At 40.3% G+C, this 18,742-nt stretch overlaps 1 protein-coding gene and 1 non-coding gene across 6 annotated transcripts; both read right to left on the bottom strand.

The window, feature by feature from the left end:
• Positions 1-988: 988 nt before the first annotated feature.
• LOC131237918 (cyclin-T1-4-like) lies at positions 989-15,829 on the bottom strand. 5 transcript variants are annotated; one of them, XM_058235983.1, is made up of 8 exons: positions 15,642-15,829; positions 10,048-10,699; positions 9,415-9,662; positions 7,227-7,308; positions 3,570-3,704; positions 3,309-3,481; positions 2,992-3,143; positions 989-1,909 (listed from the first exon to the last, which is right to left on the bottom strand). In XM_058235983.1, the coding sequence occupies exons 2-8, from the start codon at positions 10,123-10,125 to the stop codon at positions 1,317-1,319; spliced, it is 1,461 nt and encodes a 486-aa protein (XP_058091966.1). In that variant the 5' UTR covers positions 10,126-10,699; positions 15,642-15,829; the 3' UTR covers positions 989-1,316. The 5 variants fall into 5 exon arrangements, with proteins under 5 accessions (XP_058091966.1, XP_058091967.1, XP_058091970.1 ...); XM_058235984.1 differs by having other exon boundaries at positions 10,048-10,226; XM_058235987.1 differs by lacking the exon at positions 10,048-10,699.
• On the bottom strand, positions 10,378-10,449 carry TRNAH-GUG (transfer RNA histidin (anticodon GUG)). The gene has a single exon. It is a non-coding gene; the product is annotated as a tRNA-His (tRNA).
• Positions 15,830-18,742: the final 2,913 nt, after the last annotated feature.

Below are 18,742 nucleotides of genomic sequence, written 5' to 3'. Positions count from 1 at the left end.
GCACTTCAATTTTTGTGTAAATCAAATTTTGGGAAGTCGCTATCCTGGCATCCAGCCGACCCATAAAGGGAACCAGCTGCCCGGGAACAGCTTTTCAGCAAGCTTGTGATGATCGATCCATCACACGCCAAAACTCACATGGACATCTGACCCATGCATCTGGTGGGTTCCACTATGCAAATCACCCAGAACATCAGGCAGATCACATATCTAAGGAACAGTGGCACCATTCAACTCAAATGGGCCGCACATACCATAACAGAGGCAGCATTCAACTAATCAGGTAGGTGATAGATGTATGGAAACAGCAGCAATGCTCAACTCATTAGGCAGGTCACACATGAGAACAATGACACTGGTCAACTTATCAGGTAGGCCGCACGGACAGTCTAAAATAGACTTGCTGTTATTTTTGTACGGGTGAAACTACCAATTTGATTGGCTTGATTTTTGGGTTAGGCCATCTGCATTGTGGGTACCACCTGAGACATGGCTTAGATGCCTGTAAATGTGCCTTCTGGTTCAAGTTTTCAACGCTTGTCTAGAGTTGCACGTAGAGAGGGCGATAGTTTGAATAGCCATCCTCCTATAGAAAAAGCACAAAATTACAACAGATTAAGATTTACAGCATTTGCAAAAGGCCTGTTTGGGACTAGTACCCTTCTGGTTCAGGGACTCATAAATAAAGGAAGCGTGCGGGTCCCACAGACAACTCTAGCCTTTAGTTTTCGTCATGTAGTAATCCCCCCCAGTTACTGAAAACACATACAAAAGGGAGAAGGTGCTCTGAATTCCAGAACTGGGAGGGGCACTCCTGCTAGGCGGCACCAAATGTCGAGTTGCCGACTGTAGGGCCCATGTGCTTCCTGAATAAATGAGTTCAGGAACAAAACCAGAACTTGCATCAAATGCGCCCAACGAATAACACAATTACATAAAACACACACACACACACACACACACACACACACACACAGAGAGCCCAGTGTTCCATAAAACTACCCTGACAGTTAAAATTTCCTGTCTTTTCGAAGTTACAGCACTAAAAATAAACCAATTGTATATGTAACAATTGCAACAGATGTTAATAACAACAGCAACAATAAAACAATGATAAATTGGTACAGAATCACCGCATACATCAAAAATCCATTCTGGATGTTCATTTCCACTGTTAGACGATTTCTGGGAAATCTATTCTTCTGCCCAACTGGGCTTTCCCTCAGCCGCCTGCTTTCCCTTGGATAATGTAGGGTGCAGAAAAGAATTCCAAATACCATAAGCAATTTTTCACTTACAGTTAAAAATCCAAAAACTCAGACCTGCCTTTGCCTCTTCTCCGTGTATTCAACTCCGAGCATTATTCCATTTTCAAGCTCTCTTTCAATCCAAGCATCTCCATCACTGACATCATCCACAGCTGCTGCCTTCTTACCATTCATAGCTCTTTCCCATCTTTTGCTCTTCAATTTAGATTTGATCCTGTCCTTGTCCAATTCGGATAGACCCTTGCAAACAATGCTACTGCCCGCGATGCAAACGGACTCGATCCTTGCTTGATCCGCGCCCTCATTGAATCTCTCACCATCTTCTACGATGCTACGTGTACTTCCACAATCGCTCGTCTGGCATTGTAAATGCTCCTTACCAGTGAAACAGGTATCATTGATGGATGGATCTAGGCCGCCAGGATCGTTGTGGTTGATTGAACTGGCAGGATTAGGTCCTGCCTCATTGTCGAGTACATGATTTGTAGTGGCAACAACAGACCCATTTAAAACACATGAATCTGGACTACTGGATGCTTCCTTTTCAGCTACAACTGGGGCTCGTGTGACCTTTCCACGAGCACAAGGAGTTGCTGCTTTCTTGTTCTGCTCGAATAATTCCTGCATCTGCTTAATAACTTCTGCAAGAAAATCAATAAATGGGGCCAATGAGAACCACCACTTGTGTGGCTCTCTCTCTCTCTCTCTCTCTCTCTCTCTCTCTGACTGATGCACAAAAGATGTGAGTACACCTACCTCTGTGTGCATGATTGCATGCGTGTCAGGTGAGGTTGGGCAAAGGTCAATAATATGAACCAAATGTACATAGTTGAATAGGCCACCTTTTTTCTGATCTGAGCCTGACCCAAAATTCAATAAACTCAACCCAAACCTCTTTTTTTTAAGCAGGCTGGATTGGCTGGCCTGTGTGTCGACCTGACCAGTTGCCAGCCCCACCGAATACGAGTAGTTACCCTAACCAAACTAAACTCAAGTTTGGGTCATCTGTAGTGGGATCTTCATATCAGTGATTTGATTCAAGCTTCACTACCATAATTTATGAATTTCAGATGAGTGGAGGTCAAGTTCAGGTTGAGTAATATGAATGATAGCCCGACTTCTTGCGTTAACTGATTTAATTGTGTCAGGTTCAGTTGATCCAATCCCAAGCCAACACAACTCAAGTTGCACACCTAGGTGGCATAGAAGATGGAACCTGCAGCAAGCTTCTTTCCCACCTTTTCAACTCAAATAACCAGCTAAGAATAAGAAAGAAATGGATCCCATTCCTACCTCATTTGTGATTTGAATGTGGTGCATGGAACATCCAAACATACACCCAAAAAGTTTTTCACCCAAGTGTTCTGTATTATAGTTTTTTTGCAATACGTATTGATTTCTTCATAAAAATTACAATTTTCTTTAGGATAATGGTGTGCAAAAATCCCAACGCCATTTCAAAATGGGCCTCTGAATAACGCATTTCGACATGGATGCTGGACTTCTGCTCACCGCCTTCGGAGGTGGGAGGTATATGTACACACCTACTCTTGGTGCACACTGCAACCTGTTCACCGAAGTCATGTCCATTTTCTTTCCCATAGGGAGAAGGTGGGAATTGATCTTGACTTTTAGACCTCCATGTTCAGTGCTTCACATTTTTATACAAGAATAAGGAGTAAATGACTGTTGAACCCAATGAAATAGAGGAAGAGTTTTAAACCTTGTAACTGTCTTGGTGTAATATCGAACTCATGCCACCAAACCATCCCCTTCTCTGAAGGAAGCTTCACTTGGCTATACTTAGCAGCAAGGCACAGCGACCCCGCCGCAATATAATGGGGTTTATACTGCAGGCACAACGTTGTCCGCAGCCTACATGCCCATCCACAACCTTTTCAGATTCTAAGGATGATAAAGAAGCAGTATGATAAGCTTAAACAGTTGTAACCCACAATAAAGAAATGGGCAAAGAAAAAAAAGGAAAACTCTTAATTAAATTTGAAGCAGAGAAGTTGTGAATAAAAATGGACCGCGTACCAATCATTCACAAAATTCCATGCCACTTTGCACATGTCACTGTCAATCTTGAGTTTCTTTAAAGCAGCAACAAGCGGTTTGTAGGGAAGTTGAATATTGAAATCAAATCCAATCGCTGATAGTACCAGTCTCTCAGCAGTTAAGAGTAGGCTTTTTTGCTTCTCATAAAGTTCCTGCACATGGAACGCAAGAGATTCAGTCAGTTCCAGATCAAAGCAAGACACAAGGCAGGCAGAGAAATGGAGAGTGGGTAGCAAGTACTTTTTGTTTGATTCTCTGAGAAGCAGCAGGATCCCTTCTGTACATTGTCTCATATGCTACCACTACAACATCTATCAGCAAACGGGGTGTTTCTTCCACCTTGCCTGCCAAAAACATGCTAGCTGTTGCAATGGTCTGCAAAATCGGTGCAGTTTGATCAGACTTCAAGGCACGATAAAGCCATTCAAAGGTGCACATAAATGGCTATTGGTCAATCATGTGACACGCACGCACGCGCACACACATTGTCACCAAATTGTACAAGAATAAGAATTATATAATGTGGCCCTCACTTTTGCACAATATACACAGGTTTTCAATTTTGACAACTTGAGCCCATAGTCCAGTAATCGAGACCATCAGTCAGGGGTGACAATGGGTTGGGTCAGCTGTGGGTCAATTGGCCCAACCTGCTGTTGAGGTGGGATTAGGCCAAGATAAATGGGTAGCGGGTAAGGCATAGGTGAGAAAATATATGCCTTGGGTCGAACTGAAAAGAGGTCTAGATACTTAAGATGCATGTATGTATCCACTAATTTGTCCAGGATGGCCATTACCATTTGGCCCCACTTTCCATTCTTAAATCTGAGTTGGGTAATGCTGGATCAGGTCAGGTCGTTTGAGCCTGACCACATACAATTAAATGGTCATGTCAGGTTGGGCTTAGACTTGATGAATTTTGAGCGGGTTGGGTCAAGGTTGGGGGTAATGAATCATGGGTCGGGTTTGGGCCAGAATTCTAGGCCTGTTTAGTAAAAAGCTCGAGCTCATGCTGATCCCAACACAACCCATTGCCAACCTTAACACTGGCATTCAATTAATTGCTGAGTGGTGAGGGAGAGTGAGGTGAGAGATGAGCAGGATATGGATGTTTGAAAAAGATTCAGATGATCAAGAAGAATATTAAAGAATGGAGTAAGCTCAAATCTACTATTATTACTATTACTATTGCAGATGTTTAAGCAAGGAAGGATGAATTTTTAAGCTGGACCAAATCCACTTATAGGGAGAAAGAAGAAAGAGAAGTAGAAGAGGAAGGACAAGCAGAAAGTCAAGGCCAGCATGGTTTTTTCGATTTAAGGAGGAAGGAAGCTTTGTGGAGATAAAAATCTGGGCCAACATGGTTAAATGAAGGGGATAAAAATACGGCTTTCCTCAACAACATGCCGAACAACAAGGGTAGAATTGAATCCAAGTTCATAAGCTATGCATCAACAATTCGTTTGTCGAAGATCATGACCAAATCAAGTATGCGATTATTGAACTCTATGCCCAGTTGTAAACTTGTAATCCAAAGAAGAGATTACAAGAAGATTGTTGAATAGTTTTATCTTTTAAGTCAGTTCCAAACTCTATGGCCAATAAACTTGAAGAAGCTTTGACAAGAGGAGGTTGGTATGCTGGTTTTTGAGATGTTCAAGGACAAAGCACCAAAGCCAGATGGTTTCTCTGTGGCATTTTTTTTTAAAAGTTGGTGGAAGTTGAAACATTATAAAGATGATATTGTGAGCTTCTCTAACTTTCATGATTGCCAAAATTGAGGTAGGGCTTAAACGCTATATTATATTTATCTCTTACTCCAAAGGTTGAAGGAGGTATAAAATACTATTATTTCAAGCCTATCAGCCTGGTGAGCGGGATTTATAAGATTCTAGCAAAGGATTTGTTGATGACATTGCATGAGGCATGGAGCTTGGAGATTTCCCCATCCCAATGTGCTTTTATTAAAGAAAAGCACATCATTAATTGTTTTTTTTTTTTTTAATGATGACAAGGTGTCTCCACCCCTTTTGAAGGCAAGACTATTCCCTGTGGATGCACGCAATCACCAGCAAACCACATGCAAAGGTTAAAGCACGGGGACGGGAATTTAAACCACGTCTGTGGGGAGCAAGCCCATGCACTAACCGTTCACCCAAACCCCAAGCGGGTTTGAATTGTATTCTGGTTGCCAATGAGATTATAGACTCTAGATCTAAAAGGGTGATGATAAAATCATGTGTGAGATTGACATGGAAAAGGTGAACGACCATGTTGATTTGGATTTCCTCCTATTCTCTTAGAAGGCTGGGATTTGGAAACAAATTGAATGTTTAGGTCAGGGAAACTTTTTGTGGAAAGGGAGAAACACAACTTTCATTTTATGAACTGAAAGGAGATCCAGAAGCCAATGAGAGATGGGGGTCTTGGGATTGGTAGCATTAGGAAGAGGAATTGGACCCTCTGAAGTGGCTGTGTGGTGACCATATTGATTTGGATTTCCTCCTATTCTCTTAGAAGGCTGGGATTTGGAAACAAATTGAGTGTTTAGGTCAGGGAAACTTTTTGTGGAAAGGGAGAAAGGCAGGGCACAACTTTCATTTTATGAACTGAAAGGAGGTCCAGAAGCCACTGAGAGATGGGGGTCTTGGGATTGGTAGCATTAGGAAGAGGAATTGGACCCTCTGAAGTGGCCGTGTGGAGGTTCATGGAGGAATGTGATTGGGGAAAAATATGGTGATCCAGAGGGAGGATGGTTCTCATGTAAAATGTGCCAACTTAAGAAGTTCTGAGGGGTGGAAAACTATTAGCAAAGTGGGGCAATAGTCCAACAGTACCGGTGGAAACATCCAACAGAGGTGGTATGGGATTCAGGGGCGTTTGTTGGAAGGATGCAGGGATTGTAATGTTCAAGGATACCAAGCTGAAAGAGTTCTATTAAACGGTGGGGGATGATGTGGTTCCAAATATCCGATTGTGAAGAAACTTGTCCTAAAAGGGGGCAGCTTTGTTTGCAAATCTGCTATGCAGGTGACGAGAAATTCATATAGGCACTGGGACTGATGACAGGAAAAGTAGGCGATGGACTCCAAATGCCAATTCTTCGGCAAAAACATTCTGTAGGATTTGTTGCCGAGGGAGGATGATTATTCTCCTCATGCTAAAGTTTGGACAGTTCTGGTGCCGCAAAGAGTTAAAGCTTTTGCTTAGGTGGCAACAACTAAAAAAATCCTAATGTTGGATAATTTTAAAAAGCACAACATTGCCTTCCCCGTCACGTGTTCTTGTGCAGGGGGAAGTAAAATGTTGATCATCTATTCATTTGTTGCTCTTTGCGTAGAGAGGTTTATTCTTCCTTCCCTGACCTATTTGGGTTCTCTAAGTCCATCGGGGAAGCAATGTTGGATTGGCGAGATCCTACGAAAAATATTCTTAGCAATCCTTTACCTGGGAAGGAGAGAATAGAAGAAACTTTGAAGACAGAACCTTAGCTTTTGGGGTGTGTGTGTGGGTTGGGGGGGGGGGGAGGGGGGGGGTGGTTGGGGGTGGGTTCTTGGGTATGGGAACGTCAAAGTCAGAACCCGTGTTTTATTGGGGGCAATGGCTGCCCTTTGTTGTTCCCCTTTTTCTTGGCTTGATAGTGGTTTACAAGAGGATCACTTGCTCTGTAGCCATTTTGTTTGTTTCCTCTTTCAAATAAAAATCGTTGCCTTTAAAAAAATCATATATGTTAAAAAGGATGACCAATATGGGTCAAGTACATTATCACTGAACATATTACAAATGACAATCAACACATAAATGCTCTGTTGGAACGTGATTACTTTCTAACACTCATCCCACCAATTTGGCAAAAATAAATTACGATCCCATGCCAACGTAAGAATATAAAATTACCTGCCACTCATTCCTGGCATGAGACTGGCGAAGGTAGAAGCGATGACAAATCATCATTGCTGTTGCTATTGTTATCTGGGGCCTGCAAACAAGGCATCACTTGTCATTTTCTTTTGTACGTAATATCGCATGGATGTCTTACTCCAACCAAAGCAAAACAAGAGATCTTTTAAAGATATGTAAGGTTTATAGACGGGGAGCAAAGAGGATGGTTATAATGGAGAAACTTCAAAAAATTTGGCACGCCTGTGTCGTTCTAGTTCTCAATTAATTCAAACAAGAAAAGCGCAGCTAGATAATTTTGTGAGACATAAGAAGATCTTGGTTCGGGATGGACATTTGGCACCTTGGATTTGGATTTTAACACTAAGAATCCAAATCTGGGATTTTCAATCTCTGAGATTTTCATTTTATCAATCGTGTTTGGCAACCTAGATTTTCAATCCCATGGAATCCAGAAATTGTGTTTGGCTACCTGGATTTTCAATATGTGGACTCTAGGAATTACACCATGTATATTCATAAGATAATGAATTTTATAAGGTTAATGGGCTCAAATATCCCAACATGACATACGTGTGCAACATGTAGGACAATCTAGGGTTGCTTTGGTACATGGTACGGGAACGGGCACACAGGACAACTCTTCATCCGATATGTGGTATGCTAGGGGTAGGATCATGTGCGTCACTCCAATACACATTGCATATGCAATACAATCTTATATATGAACTCATATTGGATTTATATATGAAATGATGGATGTTATTAATAGACCTTGCATGCTTAGCGTTATATTATAACTAAATAAATAAAAGAATAAATCTCTACATTGTAAATATAAATTTGTATTAACTTAATCCATGGTATATAGAGGAGTAATTTTGTGTCGCTAAAAGTAGCAATCTGGATGACAAATGACCCATAATCCAGATTGCCTGATCCGGGAAGGAAAACATAGGCGTTTCGTGTTTTAGGTAACAATAGTATTGAGCCTTGGCCCAAAAATGAGAGCATCAAGTGGCCCACTAACATCATAATTCAAGCAAATGCCCAAATTTCTTTTTAGGTGACTGTTTCTTATGGTGTGGCCCAAATAATAATTGGATAAGCCTATTTTTAGAGCATCCCATCATCATAGTGAGACTCATTTAGTGCATGGGTTGAAAGGAATACATACAACACGGTGGGCCCAACACAGGTATAAGTAGGTGAAGACATGATTAGGCAAAGGTGAATAGCAATTAGCAGGTGAATAAGTTCTAGCATGCAAGGAAAAAAACGAAAATATTCAACAGTTCTATAGAAACAATCAAGTGTCCAGAATCAGAGGCTTAAGATTGTTCAACCAAAATGTTCTTGTGACCGTGAATTAGTGTGGGTTCCACAACTTAGTCAGTTTAACTTTAATTACCATATGACACATGTACAATTTCTTAACTGCCTAGGTATCAAGCGCCATACACACCCCAAGATTCATACACCCCCTTACCTAAAACCCTTCTTCTGTTGATATCCAGGGTATACAAAAATGGTAACATAATGGCTTTTTATGTAATGGTAACGACACGGACAGTTAAAAGGTATGGGGTCATAATGGCTCGTGTTGAAATTTTCAGACTGCAACAGGTCCGAAACGGTCTGTTATGATGATGTGTAATGTATAAGTCCCCTTTCTCTTGGAATTTAAGAGGGGCCCTTTTGAGAATTTTAAATCCAGGTCTTGGGGGATGCCAAACACAAGTTGGATTGAAAATCCTACAATCCAATTCCTAACTGCCAAAAATCCATGCTGCCAAACAACCCCTTGGCAATGCATAATTTGGGAGCATGCAAAAGGTCATAAATCAGAATGCCACTTTAATCACTGGATGGCCTGCAAGAATTTCAAACTTGCAAGAAGTGATGAAGATGAAATGCACAAGAAAATGATAGACAAGCCTTTAAAAGCAAAAGTCACTTATCAATCATAAATAGCCAATTGTGCAGTGTAGATATAGATGCATCAAAATATCCAAAGCAAAATCAATGAGAAAAATACTTCAAACAGCAGTGGAAATTTTTAATGACAGTGCCATTCCAAGGAAAATGGAGAAACTCATAAAAAATCTTCGGTGATTTGAGTTACTGAAAAGTATCCCTCATTTACATATTAAGCTGAAAAAGATCTAAGCAGGAAAGTACGTACACTTTGAGCCTCTTGCCCAGGTCCTGAAGAAATGAACAGTATAAATTCCGCAGTTGAGTCTCTTTCTTCAAATCAATCCCATCCTTTCTAGATGGAGAATGATCATCAATTTGCTTTCTACCAAAATACCAGCTAGGTCCCAGGCACTGAGAATCTTCTGCCATGTCAGGGAAAATGCCGTAAGCTCCTTCTCTTACCATCCCATGCAGAGAATGATCCCTGGGCAGCTGTCCTGCCATTGCCATCTTCTGATTTCAATAGAAAATATAAATATATTTAATAAAGCAGCTCGTCCCTCCTTGTAAATCACATGCGTCTTTATCAGCTGTTGCCAGGCAGCTATCAACTTCCTGCAAAAGAAATGCAAAAAGAATTGTAACTACAAGACATCGCAACTCATTGTACTCCAAGTAAAACTGTGACATTGTTACAACATGACACAGAAGTTCAGTTTTGAAAATGACAAAAACAAGAGACAGAAAAGCACCGCATTCACGGCCTGATAGTGGGAGAAATTCTATCCTTCCTCAAAAGGATCACAACATTGAAGAGCAAGTACTTCCCTTGCTATGTGCACTACAAGGAGAATATATGGAAAGGACTTACATGAAAATTATAGTTAATTTTATGTACCTTATCATGATTGCCTTGGGGTGTGAAACTTCCTGGCACGGACTGCCTGCAGTAATTTTGATGTAGTTTCTCGCACATTCACTCTATCATGTAGATTTTCCAGACAATTTGAACTACCAGGGGTAGTTTCAAAGACAAAAAAAATCATAGTGTTTCGACAATAACCTCAGAGGTGATTCCTGTTCAAAATGGATGCTCAAACCATAGAAAAATACCAGAAATGACTCCTCTTTTTTTTTTTTGAAAGATAGAAAGATTACTAATTATAAAGAATCATATTCATAATGATTAGTTTGTATTCCCTTTTCTTTTATAAAACTGGAAGGAAAGAGTGGCTGCTGGGATTCGATCCCAGGTCTCTACGGTCACAACATGGAATTTTCACCACTAAACTACAGCCACTAGATATATTTCATAATTGGCACATTATTACCAGGTTCTTCTGTGATCAAGGAAACAGGAATAAAACATAAATTCCCTCATTAAGTCAACAAACAGTAAAATAAAATGATGACACGTGGTTTACTTTATTAATTTTTCATGCCCTCGAGGATTGTGTGATTACTTATTACCAGTGCTCAGAGTATGTCACATATCGAAGACCAGGGATGCGGAAACAAGCATCAGTATCGCGGATACCTGGAAAACATCTCTGAGGGAAACATCGGGAAAAAGGTGGAAATTTTTTGTGAAACTTCAGGACTTGTTGAAAGACACAATGTTAACACATTTAGGAATCAAAATATTGCAGCAACAACAACAACAAAAAAAAAAAACAACTATACATAATAAGTTTGCATTTAATAGGAGCCTAAAAAATGTGTACAATAAAAATGAGTATATCATTTGAATACCATACAATGCAAGTACTAGAACATACACATAAAAGGAGCTATCAAAATCACAAACAAATTCCCCAAAAAAATCCTACCAAAAAAGATCGAAAATCGAATTTTTGGGGAGTTTCTCACAAATTTCCAGGTGTCTCCCTGATATTGGCGACAATATCGTTGGTATCACCAACACCAGGGAAAATATACACTAGGCTCAAGCAAAAATATCGGCGATAACGATATTATCACCAAAAATCACCAATATTATTGAAAATATCAGCATTATCTGGATGTTTTCTTTCTACTTGGGATTTCAATATTGCTGACCCAGTGATGCTGATATTATCAGCAATATTATTGATAATGTCACCAATAATTGGAACACTTATGATAGAACACATGCATAAGTGTGTACAGCCTTCAAAATTTATTGATTCAAATAAGACGGTCATTACATCAACATCATATTTAACAAATGAACATTAGCCAACATGCTTCCGTTTGAGCCCATGTAACTTAAACATGGCATGGATATCATGTCAAACATGGACATGAAGTGTCAAAAAAGGCAACCTTGAAATACTTAAAAAATGGCATGATATCTAACTTTCTTGATAATAATAAAAGATGAATATAAACATGGCATGGATGTCATGTCAAACATGGACATCAAGTGTCAAAAAAGGCAACCTTGAAATACTTAAAAAGATGACATGATATCTTACTTTCTTGATGATAATAAAAGATGACCATGATTTTTCCCCCTTTTTGATCTGGATTACATTATAAACTACACCAGGGGAGTTATGCACTCTCATCTTTTTCTCGTGAACCATAACAGTCATCTAGATTACATTATAGTCGGTTCAGATAAGACTGAAACTGGTACAGTTTCAAGACACCATCTGAGCCAACCACTACAAGTATTAGTTCACAGAGAAATAAGAAACATAAAGTTTTATCTAGGAAAATACTATTGCATTGACGTTACATAGTAAATAGTAATACAAATAATACGCAAAACAAGAAGAAAAGAATTAAGTTTTCCACCAACCAGGTTGGCATCTGTCTAACATGCATTGATGGCACAATAAATGGTTAAATGAGTGTCGCTGTCATACTAGTTGATGAAAATTCTGCGATTTTCCTTCAGAATGACAGATACTCCAGGCTCAATATGATATGAAAACTACAGATACCTTTTAAAGGAAATTCAGGACACTAGATATAAGTAATGCATTACATTAAGCAATATGTTATAAATAAAAGATTATTTCTTGTTTTGCCAACTAAAAGAATTTTTCCTATTTTTAACAGAAAACTAAGACATTGTGAAGAACCATCTTCCATAATAGGTTCAAAAAAGTTTAGAAGGTTAAAAAAATAATCATGATAATAAACACCTGGTTTGGATGAGTCGACCTGACTTAATCAGATTTCTTCAAGACCCGATAGAAACTCGATTTTGGTCACCGTTCAGTTGGAGCTCCAAAAAAACACAACTCAACCCACCAAGACTTGGCAATATTTAGATTGTTTTTTTTTAAAAGGCAACAAACAGAAAATTCATTAAACGGCCAAAAGGATACAAGAAGCAGAAAGGAAGAAAACAGGAAAAGGAAAAGAAGAAAAGAGGCAAAACTGCTGAGGTAGCAGAAGCGCCCTATGAACCTAAAAAGCTAAAATCAAAATTAATCAGATCCCGGACATTAGTAGCCCATTCTATAACCATCTTCTTCGCCCTATAACCCACAGAAGCCGCAGAGGAGGACCTGTCGTTAAAACATCTGTCATTTCTTTCAGTCCAAATGGCCCACCAAATGGCAAGGATAATCATGCGCCAGACGATGGATTTGGGCTTCCCAAACTTAAGACCATGCCAAGAAGCAAAGAGATCGGCAGCAGATTCGGGGATACACCAAGAGATCGAGAATCTTTGATAGAAATCTGTCCAAAGAGGGGAGAAAAATGGGCAGTGGACCAACAGATGGTTGACAGATTCAGCCTCCCGCATGCAGCACAAACATATATTAACGATGTTCATGCCTCTCTTAGCCAAATTGTCGACCGTAAGAATTCTGTTGCGACCCATGAGCCATCCGAAACAAATGATTTTAGGAGGAGCTAAGGTATTTCCAAATGAAGGGAGTGGCATCACGATGAGCATGCGTAGCAAGGAGGATGACGTAATACAGAGACTTCACGGAAAAGAGGCCAAATTTATCCAAATTCCAGCCAATGTAATCGGGATTATCACAGAGAGGCATGGTCTTGGCAATATAGTCGTAGAGATTCGTAAATTCCTCGATTTCTTCTTCCTTTAGGTTCCTGTTGCATCTAATATCCCAGATAGTTTGTGCCGAATGCATGGAATAACATCTGTTGACCCAAATATCTTTGTCGGGGGAAAGGTGGTAATATGTGGAAATTGGAAGTTCAGCGGTTTTTCCCCCACCCAAAGATCTTGCTAGAAGCGGATAGAGGAACCGTTACCTAGAATGTAGCTGCAGTTGTCCATCACTGGCTTTTTTGCGGACAGAATACCTCTCCATATATACGAAGCCTTGTAGTAGGAAGAGTCTTTCGGCTACCATCCGCTAGGGGAAGAACCATATTTCCCTTTAACGATCGAGGTCCATAACGCTTCTTTTTCAGTCACAAATCTCCAAGCCCATTTCCCAAGCAAAGCAACATTCATAAATTTTAAATTTTTTCCGTTAGCCCCGCCCTCCCTGAATAATTTGCAAACTTCTTTCCAATCTAAGAGATGAAATTTATTTTGGTTTTCCTTGCCAAACCATAGAAAATCCCTTCGAATATTGTCAATCATCTTCGTAATAGTAGGCGGACATCTGAATAGGGACATGAAATATAGGGGAAGGCTAGAAAGGGCCAATTTAATCAGAGTCAAGCGCCCGCCCAAAGATAGATAACGACATTTCCACGTAGCCAAATTTTTGTGAAACTTGCTGATAACTTTGTCCCACATGGCCTTCGGGTGGGGGGGGAACCAACGGCAAGAGGGAGGCCGACAAAAGACGTCGGAAAGGAGTCAACCTGGCACCCCAACGTCTCAGCAAAGGATTGAATCATCGGAGGGGAGACGTTGATACCTAGAATCTTTGAGTTGCTCATGTTTATTCTAAGGCCCGACAGTGCTTCAAAACAACGCAAAGTTAGAAGGAGATTGCTTACGCATTCCGAGGAGGCGTCAGAGAATATGAGGGTGTTGTCAGCAAACTGAGTATGCGTAATGGGATTCAGCAGACCAGGCATCGCAATTCCTCGCAGGAGGCCTTGAGTCTGACCTCTAGTCAGCATCTAGGACAATGCCTCACCGGCAATATTTACATTGTTATATTTTAAATTTTATTAAATGTGGAGATTTGCTAAGCGCACACGCATGTGCAATAAAGCTCATGTACATGCCACATATACGCCAGCAGGGCAAATAAGTGCAAGATCCAATCCATCTATCAGGTTGGTCTGACGGTGTGTAAAAAAAGAAAGAAATAAATAAATAATAAAAATTCCAGTCCATTCACCATATAAGCCCCAATATCGAAAACAGTTGGATGGTTTGGAGAACTAACCAAGTTTTTCAGAGCCGTGCATTTGTTTTGCACACTGTGGCCCACCTGAATCAACCTGTTTCTTGGGCTAGGAGATTGATACAGTGGTTTTGTTCTGATGGATGGATTCGACCTCAGACCTATCATGCCATGCTGGTGGCACATGTACGGTGTGTACATGAGCTTTATTGCAAATGCATTTCGGCATAGCAATGCTCATGAAGTGTTACAAAAAATTGAGAGAAAAAATAAAAAATAAAAACTGTCCAAATTACTCAAGTGGACTCAAAAGGATCTGAAAATTTGAACTGAATGGGCATGGTTAATTAAAGCACCATGAAAGTGATGAAGCTCTTACCAACCCACATAATTCACAGGGTTTTGATGGGTTACAGTGCCCTGTATCACAGTAGTACGGAGACCATTGTCCACTCCCGGAGTGCATCCTTAGACTGACCTAAACATTACTTTTTTTTATCATCATTACTACCATATAGAAGCTATGGTCTTATAATCATGCTTCATTGATGATCCTGACCTTTGCATCTTGAATTTGAATTGAGCCGTTAGTTATTCATGGATGTCCATCGTTCATGAGGATTAAACAAAGCACCATCAGTCATAATCTTCCTATTCTTCTTAAGAATGTTGCAGGTGCAGAAAGCAAAACAGTGAACCCATATCAGCTACGGCTGCTGCCCATGCGGTAGGATCCACAATCAATTGAACATAGACAACAACTCATTGTCAACACATGGCGGGGTCCCCAGAATGGATGGTTCAGATCATGAAGTGGCCTGGCCCCAACTCACTATTGCCCCTTAAAAGAGATTAGTCTATATTTAATTAGGGATTACGAGCTTACGACTACAGTAGAAAATTCCTCGACAATCTTCCAAACAAGAATCGGCGTTCAAGAAATTCGAACAGAGAAGAATGAATTTCACACAGAATTTCAATCTTTAGCCGCAAAATAAAGAAACAGAAGGGGAAAAACAGAAATTCCAATTTTTCAAAAAAAAATAAATAAACATATATATGAGATATTTCTGCTTGCAATTCTCCATCCTTAAAAAGAAAAATAAAAAATAAAAAATAAAAATCGAGATCTAGAATCGAAATTCACCGAAAGGAATCGAAGAGAGAGAGAGAGAGAGAGAGAGAGAGAGAGAGAGAGAGAGAGAGATACCTGTAAATATAGATCGAACACTGGATCGATTGAATGGAAGAAGATCGAGAACCCTCTGAGCGTAGAGAAAATAAAAAACCCTAGAAAACCTCTCGAGAGAAACCCTTTCCCGTTTTCTCCCCGACGACAACTATACTCGTTAAAAAGTAAACATGGCCCTTTTTCTTTGGAAACAGAAGCTGCCTTTGAATTTTTGCTCAAATTCATTATACTCCTTCCCCTTGTGGGAGTGTTTTGATACCCAGTCAGAGTACGACTCTTGATGCACAGGCACTCAGAAATTTTACACTCGTCATATATTCACTCAGATTAGACCGATTATATTCTGTAATCTATTGTCAGTGAGTCACATACCCAAGATCTGATTGGTTGAACAATCCTAATATCCGATCCAATGGATATTTTCATTTGTAACCGTCCAATAAATATCCACCGATCGGATATTCAGATAATTTTTTGGTTCATGATACATCTCAGCTGGACCCAGGATTTGGATAGTTTAATTTGAATTACTTGTATGCCACGTATGAAATTTGGAAGCAGTTATACTCGCATGCGTATAATTGATCATACTCCGCCGGAATATCTAGTTTCCATGGTAAAGTCCGTCCCCTTTTGAAGCCCTGGTGTCTCATCCACCGTACACGTGCATGAATGGGCGATCCGGACTCGCCGAAATGATCGTAGTACAAAATTCGCACCGATAAGAAATTCTGAACCGTGTGATCTCCCACGATGTATTTGGACCCATTATCATTCCATTTTCAACCATTGAACTAGTGGTAATCGTCTTTGATCGGTTGGAATGTTGGCCCACGTTCCATCCACATGGGACCCACTATTCGGACAGTGTAGATTGACATGTTTACTTGACACGTGTACTTCTTATGGTGGATCAGATACCACAAGTTAAGGGGTAGTGAATTATCTGCTGCAGTCATGGCGACCATGTTGAGTTACTCTTGTACGCGTTCGGACCCACACGTCCGAATGGATCAGCGTTTTTTCTGCTGGAACGGACCGCGTGCGGGCGTAAATAGTGAAGATGCGGGTCCACTGTTTTTCCTCACACCCGCGAGGGACGCGGATTGCATCTGTATCCACGCCGTTCATCCTTTCTCTTAGATCATTTTAAAGTATGTGCACAAAAATAAGTCGGATCCAACGGACCATACCAACTAATAATATTGAGTTACATTAAATGCACAAAGCATGTGCATTAAATGCAAAAGTCATCTATGGTGTGGTCTACTTAGCTGTTGTATCTGACTCATTTTTGTGCACATGGCTTAAAATAATCTAAAATAATTAATGGACGGCGTGGATAAACAGATACATCGCAGTGGGGCCGCCTACAGAACTGTCCGTTCGTGGCTAGGGACGGGCGGGGGTGCGACGCAATCCGCGTCCACCCGCGAGTCCTTTGTAAAGAAGCTTCCTTCAGTTGACCGCAAGGCTGACTTGGAACAGTTGGTAGAGAGGCATTTTCCGCACGTTTCCTTGCCGAGAAAGGCTTCGATGGTCTGGCAGAGTGTGGTAGATGCGAGGCAAGACACGTGGCGCACGTGGAAGTTGGGTACCGGATTCGGGACCTCGGTGGATCCGTGACTGTCGGGCCCACCTTGATGTATGTATATGCACGCTGTCCATCCGTTTTAAGGCATAATCCTAAAAATGAAGGGGATCCAAATAAAAGGTGGATCAGGAAACAGTGGTGATTGAACTACCACCATCCAATCTGTTAATAAGGTGGCATGGACGTAGATGAAGGGAAAAATCAAATATCAGCTTGATCCAAAACTTCGTGGCTCACCATTCAATCTATTGAGAAGGTCGCACAAACCTGACCAGAAAACCCAAATATAAGCTTGATCCAAAAATTCGGTGGCCCAAGAAGTATTTTAATGGTGGGCATCGAATTTACAAGAGTTTCCATTGTGGTGAAATCTTACCGGGTGGGAGTCTACTGCAATGTTTATTTGTCATCAAAGTTGTTTATAAGGTTACATTAACTTGGGTCAAGACAATAAATTTTTTTTTTTTAAAAAAAAGAAGCAAATGATAGATTCATCCAAATCATCTATTACACCTGAAATGTTTTCAACAGTAAGCATGATATAGCTCAATAATATCTTAAAATAATGTACCAAAATAAATTGATGGTGTGGATAAAATCCATGCATCATTATATACCTTCAGACAGGTGCAGTTACCCCATTAGGTACAACCTTAAAACGTGTTGCAGGGGATGGAGCTGAGTAAACTGTACGGGGCCACAGTGATGTATGTGTCTTATCCATGCTGACCAGTGAAAGTTACTCAGTAGGCTACAGCGTACTGAGTAAACTATACGAGGCCACCATCATGTATGTGTCTCATCCACACTGTTTAGCCAGATTAAGTGGTATGGAATTGCATGAAAGGGTGCCTCAAGTTGTATAATGGCACATGTGACATAGGCCTTACATTAGCACATTTGACACAATATTTGGATGATTTTAACCCTTCAATTAATGGCATGTAAATAAACAGTAAAAGACAAAAATCAGCGACTGCTCCATTAAGTGAGAAGAGGCCCATTTAAAAAAATAATTTAAAAAAAAAAAAATGGCTGAAATACCAAAATCATAGCAAACTTAGGTTACGAGACAATCAACAGCTGAGTCCATGGGATCATCAGAAGAAAGGGTCGCGTTGTCCGAAGTGGGAAATCTGCTCCCCATCTGTAGGGCATAATTACATTTGATGAAGTTTTTTCATATAACTGCCAGCTTTTTTAAGGCCATCAACAAATAATTGTCCGGTTTTAAAATATTTAAATGAATAAACTTGGACCGTTAGTCATCTTAATGCCTGATGTCTAATGGCGTTAGTGTTTTATGCTGTTTAAAATATCGGGTCCTTACTCTTGCTCGGGTTGTAGACTCTCAGGAGTTTTAACGCCCGGTCGAGGGTTCGAGTACCCATAAGTAGTGAAATTCCACTAGCATGAGTGTGTGGGGGTGTGTGCGTGGGGGAAAAAAAAATGCTATTTAAAATATCTATTTTAGAAAATGACAAAAATGGCATACTACATAACACATTTTAACGTGTGGAACTTC

Source organism: Magnolia sinica, chromosome 2 (assembly GCF_029962835.1).
Source record: "Magnolia sinica isolate HGM2019 chromosome 2, MsV1, whole genome shotgun sequence".
Lineage (NCBI taxonomy): Eukaryota > Viridiplantae > Streptophyta > Magnoliopsida > Magnoliales > Magnoliaceae > Magnolia > Magnolia sinica.
This window is presented reverse-complemented; position numbering and strand designations above follow the sequence as displayed.